The 12,800-nt window shown below is 51.7% G+C and overlaps 1 protein-coding gene across 1 annotated transcript in view; it reads left to right on the top strand.

Moving 5' to 3' along the window:
* Nucleotides 1-12,800, top strand: part of CACNA1E (calcium voltage-gated channel subunit alpha1 E) — a 435,061-nt gene that overhangs the window by 165,980 nt on the left and 256,281 nt on the right. Inside the window, exons 4-5 of the mRNA XM_006754527.2 lie at nucleotides 5,697-5,802; nucleotides 6,280-6,419. Coding sequence (XP_006754590.1) covers nucleotides 5,697-5,802; nucleotides 6,280-6,419 — 246 coding nt within the window. The remainder of the gene's footprint in view (nucleotides 1-5,696; nucleotides 5,803-6,279; nucleotides 6,420-12,800) is intronic.

Genomic DNA, 12,800 nt, shown 5'->3' with positions numbered 1-12,800 from the left:
GGGGTCGGGGGCGGAGGGGGGGGCAGGGCAGGGAAGAGAAGGCTTGAGGAGAGACCCTGTTGGAATCGCATACTCACTCCTGCTTCATAGTGGGGTCTGGAGCAGAGTGACACAGCCAGCCTTCTGGAAGGACCGCTGGCCCAGGCCCGTTTGAACTTCCTCTGCAGGCTGTGGGGGGTTGAGGACCGCACTCACGGCCTGTGCGGACAGACAGGCCAGGCACACCAGCCTCTAAGGATGGCGAGGATGACCAGGAGGGAGCAGACACACTCTGGAAATGCTGGTGGTGGCTCGTGCTGGGTCTGCATTTTAGGCACAAGGTCCTGTCTCTTGGATGCTGCCGGCCGGGTCGGTCCTTCCAGGACAAATGTGTGGCTCTCGCAGCCCACGCGAGGGGAGGATGATCTCACCAGCATGATCTCACTGCGCTCCCGTCAGGGTCCGCAGGAGCTGGAGCCGGGCTTCTGTGGTGGCTCAGCCCTCCTGTGCTTAGCCCTGGCCTTGGTGTGATTAATGTCCCCTCTAATCATCAGGAGAAATTACATCGGAGCCATCGGCTTCATAAATCCTCCTCCGGGACTGGTGTTTGGATGTGCTTTCCACAGTCCTGGGGGGTTCTGGGCCAAATGTCTCTGCGCTCTTCCCGGAGGCCCATTACCATAATTTTCTTTTAAATCCCGCATGGCGGTGGGCCTCTTGAGCGTCCGCCCCCACTGCAGCCAGCCAGGCCGCTCCCAGAGGCTGCGACCACAGACAGATGCGTACCCCAAAGCTCTGTCAGCCATAGCAGACACTTAAAGATTGATTCAGTCGGATGATAAAACACGTGCATTTGTGTAGCACCTTACAGTTTCCCAAAAGCCTTCCTCATCTGATCCGTTTGTGTTTCTTGTTTGGCTCTGTGGGAGTGGCCGGGGGCTTTCCCTGACCTGAGGACCATGTTGGGCGGTTTTTGCAGTGAGAACCCTGGCTCCGGTGTTCCATTGCCAAGCCTCATTCTCCCCACTGCATGGCAGGTCTCGGGGAAATGCCGAGTCTCCTCACAGGAGAACAGTGGCATGCCAGCCTTGGAGGGCTGCCTCTCACTACCGTTCATATTTAAGATGTTCTCTTAGGAGGAGTGCTTGTGGGAGTAGCACACTAGACAGGGCCCTTCCCTGTAACAGTCTTCCAGTCAACATCCCACTTGTAAGAATGATATTTATGTGCAGGTGAGGGAAGGGCGGAAAGATACGCACAAAAGCACCTGGGCCGCCTTCTGAGACTCTTAGGCTCTTAGCATTAGACATCTAGACGCAGGGGGCTGGGATGGAAGGGAGTGGAAGGAGACAGACATCCTTCGAGGGGCAGATGTGGGTACAGGAGACTGAGGCATGCTTCCCCTGAGACTGTGGGCTACTCTAGACTCCCCAGGAGTTTGCAGACAATGCCTGAGTGGCCACAGGCTGCTCCCCACAAAAGTGCCATCTCCGTTAGGCCTGGAGTCCGGGAGAGAGCACAGCTTTCTGTCTGCCTGCGTCCCTGGTGGCCCTCAGCCCCTCTGAGCGTGTTCATTCTCCGTGGTGTTCTGATGCCACAGTCTGAGAGCTGGCAGCTGGGAGCACAGGAGACCCAGGGGGTTTAGGGCTGCGTGTTCCATGTTCCCCCCGGGGCACCCGGGTTTGCTGCTTGAGGCTAAGTTCTTCCCAGTCCGGTCCCTGAGAGGTGGGGATAGGAAGGCTCTGCTGGGCCAGGCAGAGGGAAGGCTCAGCTCTGTTGACAAGCAGGACCACTACCACCACTGTAGTCTGAGGGGCAGCCCTCCCCTCTCCCCAGCTTTCTGAGCTTCAGGAAGGAAATGAACAAATGGCAGGTGTGCAGGCCAAGTAGGGCTGCTCAAATTAGCTGTGTTGCTAAGGAAACAAGTCAACCATTGGAAGGAAGGAGCTTTGGGTAAAGGAGATAAATCAATAAGTGAACCTATTTTTATCATTTCCCTAATGATTGTCTTAGAGCTGCTAGACAGGAAAGAAAGTTGGAGCAACACAGGTCCTCATTAGCAGGCTCAGGGGGAGAGAGGAGTGAAGGGGTGTTGGGGGGAGGTTGCCAGGAAAGTTTATGAAATGAGGCGGGAGCAGCAGAGACAGATAAGGGAGAGGAGGTATTTTTGCAAGTTTCAAAGTACTTTCAAGGCCATTCCCTCATTGGTCTGGTCCCTTTGTTCTACCGTGTTTGATCCTCTGAGGAATCCTGTACTGATTTCCATGACCCTCAGGGTGGGGTGGGTTTTTGTATTCATTGTTTTCTTTTTCAGAATACATATCACTCTAAGTGATTTTATAATCAGAAATTAATGCATGCTCATTTTAACACGCAGACAATGCATAAAGGAGTAAAGAAGAAAGTGAAAGTAACTCCACTACCCCAAGAAAACTCATTCTCCTTCTAGCAAGACAGATCTTTTTCCTTTGTCTTTTAAAATTTTTTTTTTAACATAGATTGTGTGTGTGTGTGTGTGTGTGTGTGTGTTCAAATGGGTAAAAGTGTGGAGAACGTGCAGGGCACCTTTTGTGGACATACCTCAGGCTCTGGTTTTCCTGTGCTGTTCCTGAGTGCCCCCTGTGTGCTGGTCCCCAGTGGCACAGAGGTGAATAAGATAGGCAAAGCCCCTGTCCTAAGGCTTCCACACCTCGTTGCTTCGTTAGCTCTGTTTGTTCAAGATTTCAAACCTCAAATCACTGCGGACACCAGGGAGAGAGATTGTCCAAAATGTATTCAGTGTCAGGCGCCGAATGGGATGGGAATCGCTGAACCCCTGGGCAGAACAAGTCAGAGTCCCAGACAGCTTTCCATCCACCTGTCCCAGGAAGGGCCGGTTCTTTGAGGCCTTGGCAACTTGGAGCTTCCTTTGATCTTCCCAAGCCACACCTTTAGCCTGTGAGGTGCATTCACGTGACCTGTGGGCCATTATTTGAGACCAGGCTCTTCCCTTTGGAAATGTAGTAGAGGTTCCATCCGGCTTGAGGTTCTACCAGCAGGAGAGAGGGGAGTGGTGCCCCTGAGTCAGTCCCAGGGGTGGGGTTGAGCAGGAAACCCTGGCCTGAGCCATGAGCAACTACAACCCTGACTTGTGATGGCTCCTCAACAGTGTTTGCTGCTCCCATTCATTTATGTCTGCCTTTATCATTGAGTGAGCTCCTACTGTGTACCAGGAGTCCTGTAAGCACTGACAATGGAGAGATGGCCAGAACACTGTCCCTGTTTCAAGAGATAGTTGTTGTGTGTTTTTTATGTTTTTTTTTGGGGGGGGGTAGATAAATATGAGGAGAAATAATGAAATTGCACAATCAAAGAGCTATGGGCAGAGGGAGAAACCTTCACAGATAAGGTAATATTTGAGCTTGATCTTGACATATGACCGGAGAGAAGGAGAAAAGCCATTGTAGGAGGAAGCAAAAGCACCAAGTGCCCTCTCTCTGTGCTTTTTTCAGAAAGAGAAGTGGACAGGAGGATGGAGGAAGGGCTGTCAGGGAGAGGGGTGGGATAGCCAGAATCTGATGTCCTCTCCTGCTGTCCTCACCTAAGATTTCTCCTTCGCTGTCCTTTCATCGAGTCCACAGACACATGCCACGTCCAGAGCCTGATCTTTCCTTCTGCATCCCTATCTCACCTTTTAATTGCCCCAGACATGAATTTATCCTGAGCTGTAGATGATCTATGAGACCTAAAGGGAGGGCTCAAGGGTATGTGTATTTGGACAGTTTTCAAAATTGTTAGCCAAAGAATCGCTGCTCTGAATGGGTCTTTAGATATCAGACCATAGACAGAGAGAGAGGATTGTGGGAATGGGGACGGGACACGGAAATGAGGTCTTGTCAGAAACTCTGAAATTACCAAACTCTCACCCTTAGATTCTAGCCTCCGGGCCTTAGGTAGCGCCATTCATTGAGACCTCTTGAATTCTCAGCCATCCCGACACCTGGCCAGTCACAGGGCGCCTGGCAGGAGCAGCGGGACCCACAGCCGTCCTCCTGCCCTGAGCGCCCTGAGCACCTGCAGTGGTGATGCCACACCTTCCTGAGTCTAGCCCCATGTTTCCCGCCGAGCCTCATGCATCTGCATTGGGCTTGCAGCTAGGTGAGTTGAAAGATCCTAGCAGGGAGCTGTACACTCATCTCATCTGACTAGGAAGATGCAGGTGTGTGAGTGGGAGCGAGGAGTGGAGGCCGCAGTGGAGCCGCAGCAATCCAGGCGGGCCCTGCTGGGTGGAGGCCTTGGAGGTGGGCAGGTGCCAGGACCCGTCTCGCCTACAAGTCAGCAACTAAGAGCTCCTTGACGTGTAAGTCTCTGGTTATCACTTTAAGGTTTTCAGGGGACTTCAGTCAGACCAGTGAGAGCCCGTGACCTCTGCAGCTCGAGTGAAACCGTGCAGGCTCCCTGTCCCATTTCCCAGCCCCTGGCCTGGGCTCCTTGCTCGTGTGGAGCAGCTTTCCCAGTTTGCATGGGGCCTCGCCAGCCGCCAGCCGTGGTGAGCAGCCAGCTGAGCCCCACATTTTGTCAACACCCTGAGTGCTCATTGCCGTTGATGTTCATTGGCACCGAGGTCATGGCCGGGACAGGGAGGCATCACGTTAGGATTGGCCCTCCTTCTGGCTCCCCAGAAAGGGCTCTGGGCCCTACCCCTTACATAGCCACCTTGGACGTGTCAGGGGACAAGGAGAGCAGTCCCTTCCCTTCCCTCCACTTTGCCAGATCGACGACTCCTCTCTCCTGCCCGGGATTTCAGAATCTGCCAGAGCGTAGGTTGCTCGGCAAGACCAGTGGCAACAGCTGGCCTGTGTTTGTCACAACAATAAAATCCAGCATGCAGAGTGACTCAACTCGGAGCCGCTGATCCCTCGCTCTCGCTTTGCTAACTGTCTCTGCTCCCCTTGGGCTTGTGGCACGACCTTTTCTGCGGGAGTCAGGATGCTGGCACCAGACTCACAGTGCTGCTTTTTCTAGAACGCCCAGGCAGCCCCCTCACCTGTCTTTAGAAAAACTCCGCTGACCATTCAGTGGTCGTTGTGTTCCTCGAGGCCCCGGCTTTGCTGTCCTGGATTCAGACTCATGATCTGTCTGTTTTCTGTGGGGAGAATAAGGGGGGGGGGGGCTTCTCCTGGCCCCTTTACATGTGCTTCTGAATTGGCTATTAACACAGAGGAGAGCTCACATGGAGGGAGTTCCTCTTCCAAGAGCCCTCCTACTCAGGCGCACAGAGGTCCTAGAGGAGGGTCCATTGTGACTCCCAGAGGCAGCAGCAGCCACAGCTGTGTCCTCGCCCAGGCACCACACAGGCCAGCGGTGTGCAGAGTGGGAAGAAAAGGGGTCTGCATGGCGTCAGTGACTCTTCCTCTTTCCTTTCGTGTTCAGTTCTAGTTCTGGGATGTGTTCTCGAATCCACTACGGAACTAGAGAGCACCTTAGGTCCAACTGTATTATTTTATTGGCTCCACTTTTTTTTCTTGGAGAAGATGCTTTGTGTTCAGCACCCGATCAGAAATGGTTCTAGTTTCCTGGGCTAAGGACCACCCGCCGTCCAGTGCGCTAGGGTGGAGCACGCAGGCGGCACCGACACCCTGGGGGTCGGCCAGGTTAGTGTGTTTATGTGCACAGCCACCGAGGAGGCTGTGCCGCTCTCTCTTTGGTGAGTCTGCTCCTTAACTCCTCCTTCCCACGCCGTTTGAGTACATGATCCTGGCCACCATCATCGCCAACTGCATCGTCCTGGCCCTGGAGCAGCATCTTCCTGAGGATGACAAGACCCCGATGTCCCGCAGACTGGTATGTGCCTGCGTCTTCTCGCCTCTCTTTCCCCCTCCTCCTCTCCGGTTCCCTTCTCCTTTGCTCCATCACCCGGCCCTTTCCCTCCTCTCTGACCTCCAGGGCTAGGAGGAACCCCATTGGGATGCATTAGGGCAAAATGACTGACCTTTCAGACTCCTGCTCCCAGCAAGTTCTGAGTGCATTGCAGACGCCGTGTGCACACCCCACGGTGGACAGACAAGAAGAAAGGGCAGGGACAGGATCCAGGCCCTTCCTTCCCTTCCTAAGGGACTTGTGAAGTGACGTGAGCAAGGGAGGTCAAGGGGAGGGGACGAAGGACGCTCACAGCCCCTGTCCTCCAGCCCCCTCGCTTCCCACCTGTGCAGGTGTCCCATAGGAGAGAGGAGAGGAGGCCTGGGCGTACCTTCACCTGCCTCCCTCTTCTCTCAAAGCACAGCCCTCCGCTGACCGGCATCTCTGCTCCTCACCCCACAGGAGAAGACGGAACCCTATTTCATTGGAATCTTTTGCTTTGAAGCTGGGATCAAGATCGTGGCCCTGGGGTTCATCTTCCACAAGGGCTCATACCTCCGCAACGGCTGGAACGTCATGGACTTCATCGTGGTTCTCAGCGGGTGAGTCCTCTGGTCTCTTCTTGGTGTTGGGGGCTGCGGTGTCCTGCAGTGGCTGATGCAGCGAACCCCGGGGTCAGGGTGGGTGGGACAAGAAGTGCAGAGGGAGAAGTTTGAGGATAACATTCTCCCATGGGTCTGGGCCACAGACGACCACCTGCAGGGGAGTGCGTGTCCTCTGTGCAGGTGCAGGTGGCAGTCCGTGGAGCCATGGAGTCAAGGTCAGGCTGCTGCTGCTTCTGACTTCCCACCTGTGCTCGGCTAGTGCTGGGCACATGTCCCGGCTGGTCTTGCCTGAGGGGCACCCCCAAAAGATGCGCCAAAAGATGCACCAGGTGCAGTTTTCTTTCAGAGGTTGGAGAAGACCCCAACTATATCTTCCGAACGGATCAATGAGACGCATGTTCTGATGACAGTTTTTTATGATTTGCAGATTTTTCAACAGGAGGAGGCATAACATGGAGTCCCACTAATGTTTGATAAATCATTCCTTTGGAAATTAATACAGCACTGCCACACTGTAGCTGACCCAGAGTCATGGGCGGCACATTTATTTCAGTATCTGACAGATCATCTTTCCTGTGGGAAATGAATAGAGCATGCCTGCCCTGGGGCCAATCCAACCCCATTGGCAGCTTAGGTGATTGGCTTGGGTTGGGGGGTGAGGGCTGTGCCTCATTTGGCTTCTGTGGTTTCCTGTTGGTCTTTGTGGCAGGTGGTTCTTGGTGCCTGAAGGGGTGGGGCAAGCCTGGCCCTTGGGGGAGCCATGTCCTCTGCGGGTGTGGCAGCTAGAGATGGGCATGGAAGTCCTCTTATCCAGGATCTAGCAGACAGTAGTTCACACCTGTGAGGGAAAGAAGAAGATGGAGTAGAAATGTGGAGGGGAGAAATAGGAGCCCCCATTATGATAAACCAAAAGGGGAGGGGAGCAGAGTAGAAATTTCTTCCAGGGAATAGCCAGGGGCATGGGGGGTGGGGGACAAAGCTGAGAGAGGTAAGACCTTGGAAATGTTTGCATGTATCCATTTCCCCCCAGAATAGACATAATACTCCTATTTTTAACCTTCACACCAATTGCGATAAAATGATCAGGTTGAAGGTGCAATGGACTGGAATTTACAAATGGAAGCTTGTAGGCAGCCAGCTCAATACAGGGGACAGATACGTAGACAGAGATGATTATTTATGTTGGGAAAACACCTGTTGCCTTACAAAAGGATTTTCTGAAGGTTATTTTTCTAAAAGAAAACTCTGCTGCATTTCAGATACATTGGTGTATAAAGATACAATTTATACATAGTGTTTCAGAAGTACGTGGTCATAGAAAATGCAGCGTTCTGGGGCGATGCTTTATTATTTAGTTCTTCCAGCTTTGTGGGAATGTGATTGACAAACAAAAATTGTATATAGTTAAGATGTGCCATGTGATGTTTTGATATACGAATGCACTGTGAAATGATTACCACAATCCAACTAATTAACATATCCATCTCCTTACCTCGTTACCTTTTGTGTGTGTGGGGGTGGGGGGGTGGGGGTGAGAACACTTGATATCGCTCTCTTGGCAAATCTCAAGTATAAAATACATGATTATTAACTATGTCACCATGCTGTACACGAGATCTCCAGAAAGTACTCATCTATAGGTGAAAGTTTGCACCCTTTAATCGGTATCTCCCCTTTTCCCACGCTCCAGCCCCTGCTAAACCACCATTCTTTTCTCTGGTACTCTAAGTTTGATTGTTTTTTTTTTTCAACTTTACATACAAGTGAGATCGTATTGGACTTTGTCTTTCTGTGTCTGGCTTATTTCTTAGTATAATGTCCTCCGGGTTTATCCATGTTGTCACCAATGGCAGGACTTCCTTCTTTTTTTAGGGCTGAATAATATTCCATGGTGTGTGTACTGTACACACACACACACACACACACACACCTCATTCTTTATCCGCTCTTCTGTTCACAGACACCTAGACTATTCCAGCATCTTGGTTACTGTGCATAATGCTGAAATGAATGTGAGAGTGCAGATGGGTCTTTTTAAGACAGTGATCTTATTGTCCTCAGATATGTACTCAGAAGTGGAGTTGCTGGTCATATGGTAGTTCTATTCAGTGAGGAGCCTCCATACTGTTTCCCACAGGGGCTGCACTAATTTCCATTTCCACCCACATATTGCACAAGGGTCCCCCTTTCTCCATGACCTCACCAACACTTATTTTTTTTTTTTTTACTTTTTGATAATAGCTGGGTGATTAATGTCCCTAAAACAATAATATATGCTATCTAAGTGAAAGGCATAGATGAGACTCTCAGTTACTAAGAAGAGTGGTTCTGTCTAGAAGAAAAGCACTGAGACATGTATGCATTATACGTATTGGTCTCCCCAAGAAGCATGTGTCAGATGCCATGTGGAATTTCCCATCTCATCTATTTACTTGTATTTTAAACTGTTACATGTTCATTAAAGAAAATACAGAAAAGTCAAAAGAAGGAAAAAACAATTCACCGTTTAAGAAAAAATTCCTGATTGTTTTGTGATATTTCCTTCCGGCGCTTGAATGCTAAGCAAGCTCCCTTTTCAATGCTTGCACTTTTGCTGCCTGTTCTCAATATAGTAAGAGCATCTTATATATTACTCCTTATTGTCATTAAAATCTGTACTGAGTGATCACCATTTTGTTAAGTGGATAGACACAGCATATTTCTCCATTTTTGCAGTTATTTGACACTTAGATTGGTATTACAGATAATTATTCCAGATGCTCCAACGTACGTGGTTTGGATGTCACCTTTTAAGAGGCACTGTGACAGGTTGAAGTGCTTCTAAAGGCGAGCCTGTTTTCCGCACAGGGTCTGGGACTAGGCTGTGTGAGGCAAGGCGGAGGGCAGACAGGCGGGAGCCCAGCACTGCCTTTGAATAAGGGTTGCTGTGTGGCCGGAGGAGCAGATTTGGGGGGTCAGCAGGGTCCTTCCGTTAGCCTGGCCAAGAAGGTCCTCTGTGTCCTCACCTGCACGCCTGGGGCTAAGTCACTTGTCCCCTCTGTTCCCTCTCCACCCAGACCTCGCATCTCATTCTTAGTGGCTCTTCAGACGTTGCTGAAAGGCCCCTGCTGTCCACCGGACCCAGTGGTACTTCGCCCCGTTCTTCCTGCACTTAATGACGTCTGTCTCCTTAACTCACATGTGAACGTGCTTCAGGGGAAGGGCTTGGCATCTAGAGATGGGCACTGAGGCCGCGGTTCTATCCCACGGGGCCGGGTGATCGGATCCGGTCTTAGTGTACACGGTGCTGCTGTCCACCACAGTGCCTCTCAGGCGCACGTTTCTCGTGCTGCAGCATCTCTGAAACCAGCCTGTCGCACAGTGATGGCATGATGGAGTTTACCTGACGGCATTTCTCTTTCTTCCTTCGTGGTACATAAAATCATGGGGCATCGTACAGCCGTTGGGGTCTGAGATGCGTGAAGTGCGTTGTGATACCAACCCGGGGAGGTGGCAGAGCAGGCCCGGGAATCGAGTCACCTGGTGCTCGGAGAGGTGAAGTGCGCAGCCCAAGACCACCTGCCTCTTGACAGCAGGTCCAGGGGTTGCCATTGTGCCTTGTGACCCAGGGCTGGTGCATTCACCCCTGCCCCGTGCGGCCCCCCTCCCGGCTGCCTGACACCACCCGCACAGCTGTCCCTGCTCGCAGCTCTGACTTCCCACCTCAGCAGCAGGCGTCACCTCCCATTTTCCTCCAGTGCACAGGAGGAGTGACAGGTGCCGGAGTGCGGCACAGCGCTCGGGCTCCGGCTGCACGGCTTCTCAGCTCTCGGTGTGTGACTGGAGCGGAAGGAGGGCGGGGTGCTGAGGTGTCACACAGCTGGCTCAGTGAAAAGCCTCTGTCGCTGACCTTTGCTAAGATGCTAAGAGATGGGGCACCGTCAGAGCGCGCAGGAACACCGCACGACTCCGCTGGGCTGACTGGGTTTGAGTCCATGTCTTCTTCTAAATTCTCCCATTTGACTACGCCAAGCACAGGGCAGGTTCCTTCTCGGTTCCTGCCTATCCAGGCACCTGGGCCGCCACATTCTGCCTGCACCTCTGAACTTTTAACCTTTAGTATTCTCAGGCCTGGAAGCTGTGGGAGTTCATGGTGTGAAAGTTAATTTGTGTACATTATTCGTCCAGTCCTCATAATCCCCGCTATGAGACCTTGTTATTTTATAGATGAAGAAACTGAGGTTCAGAGAGGACCTGTGACCCACTGGGTGGTGGGTACTGGCTCTGGCCCCAAGCTCCTTCTTCAACACTCATGTTCCCACCCTCGCAGTTTTATGGGCTTCGTGGTCTGTAGCTCCTTGAATGCACATTCCTTCCTCCCCTTGGAGCATGTGAGGTGGGCTTAGGAGGAGTGTAATGAGACCGTTGCCCCTGGCCCAAAGCTGAGGCACATGGTGACTTGAAGAGGACCAGGGCCCCAGGTATCTCTCTGTGGTCTGGGAATACAGCTTTCTGGCCTGTGGTTAAGAAGGCCCATAACTCGGGCAGCTTAATGCATAAAGACTGGATTGGAAGTTGCAGTTTGTTTCTTCATGAATTGTCTTGTTCATTCACTCATTTATCCATCCATCCATCCATCCATCCATCCATCCATTCATCCATTTAACAAAACTTGTATTGTTGAGTACTCAAGCAACTGCTGGGACCGAGGCACACCAAAGTTAATGTATTCTCATTTCTTCTTAAAAACAGTGGAATTTGTCGTGTCTTTTTACGTACTGTGAGCTTATATCACTTGGGGATCTTTTCCTGTATTGGTAACAGTTCAGAAGATGCTATTTCTAAACGTGTGTGAGGCCACCTGGAGAATTCAAAATAATTTTAAGTCATTATTATATATTAGTCTAGGTAATAAGTCTCAGAACCTGGAATAGATGGGCGAGTGATAGAGGGGGGGAGGAGCTCTAAGGCACTGCTGAGCCAGGGCTGACAGGAGAGTGAGGATGAGGACTGCACCTTTCAGCCCTGCTTATCTCTGTAGCCCAGGGCCTGGGTTCTAGTAGCTACTTAATAAATGCTAATGGAATTATTAGTTGCTTCATCCCAGATTCTCTTATCACCTCTGGGATACGCAGGAGGGTGCTGAGGGGAATCTGGGCGGTGTTGCGGGTTGTCTGTTCCCAGCCCTGCCGTCCCCCTGGTCTGGCTGAGCCAGGCAGTGTCTACACCCATCTCCCGAACCTGCGACTCGGCCCCATTTGCTCACGTTCTGATCACTCTGTTAGGGAATGAGAGCTGGGAGCTCAATCTCTAGCCCAGGAAGAATATTCGCTCCAGTAATTGGGCTATTTATGGGATTTTTCTCAGGGGGATTAACCCCTAGATGATGGGTTGGGAGGGAGTCAGGGCTAAATATGAAGGCCCAGAATCCGAGAGGTGGCTGTGGGTGGGGAGGGGTAAGGAGAAAGCACTGTCACATCACCTGGCATTGGCCTAGCATGACAGCTGCCATTTATGGAACTATATGCAGGAGACAACACTTTTTCTATCTCTGTGGACATATATATGTGTTATATCTAATCCTAAAAATCATACTGCCAGGTCAGAGTTATCAGGCCTGGGTATCACCCATGCCCATTTTATAGATGAGGAAGCTGAGACACAGACACTTTCAATAACTTGCCCAGAGTCAAATGATTGATATGGTAAAGCCAGAATTTGAACCCAGGCCTGTTTACCTTCAGTTCGGTGTGCCCTCCCTCAGCCCCGTTGCCTCCCAAGCTCGGTGATGTCACCTGTGCTACCCTAGGGATGTCATGTTGTCCCCTTGCTTCCTTGTGCACCTTCAGGTTCAGGCCACATGGTGAGAAGTGTGCTGCCCTTCCCTCTAGGAACCTTTTATTCTCAGTTGTATGTTGAAGTGTTGGCGATATTACACAGCTGCAGCTGAATGTGGGTGATGTTTATTTTTCCACCAAAAAAACCAACAACACCAAAATCAGCGCAGGACATGCTCTGCCACCAGTTTTCCCAGCTTTGCTGGGCCCTTAGCTGTGAGTCCGTGGCCACATCGCTGGAGACTGGGCAGGTGTGTCTGGGCTGGGCTTGTCCTCCTTCCTCTACCGAGGCCATCACCCCAGGGCCCGGTGATCACCTTCCCACTCTCTTCCTTCAAGTCCTTCAAGAGACATGACCGAGCACCCACAACGCGCCAGGCACTGTGCGGGGTGTGGGTGGGCTGGGCTGAGTGCTGCCCACTGGGACGCCGCGTCATGAAAACCCAGAGGGCCAGCAGCCTCCCTTTGGGGGGCTTGGGGAAACGCCCTGAAGGAAGCAGCATTTACCCTGGGATGTCAGGATGGGCAGGTAGGTAGCACTGAGCTAGACAGTGAAGGAGAG

The sequence above is a fragment of the Myotis davidii genome, unplaced genomic scaffold, assembly GCF_000327345.1.
Source record: "Myotis davidii unplaced genomic scaffold, ASM32734v1 scaffold591, whole genome shotgun sequence".
NCBI classification, from domain to species: Eukaryota; Metazoa; Chordata; class Mammalia; order Chiroptera; family Vespertilionidae; genus Myotis; species Myotis davidii.
The sequence above is the reverse complement of the archived record's forward strand: the minus strand, read 5'-3'. Positions and strand labels throughout refer to the sequence as shown.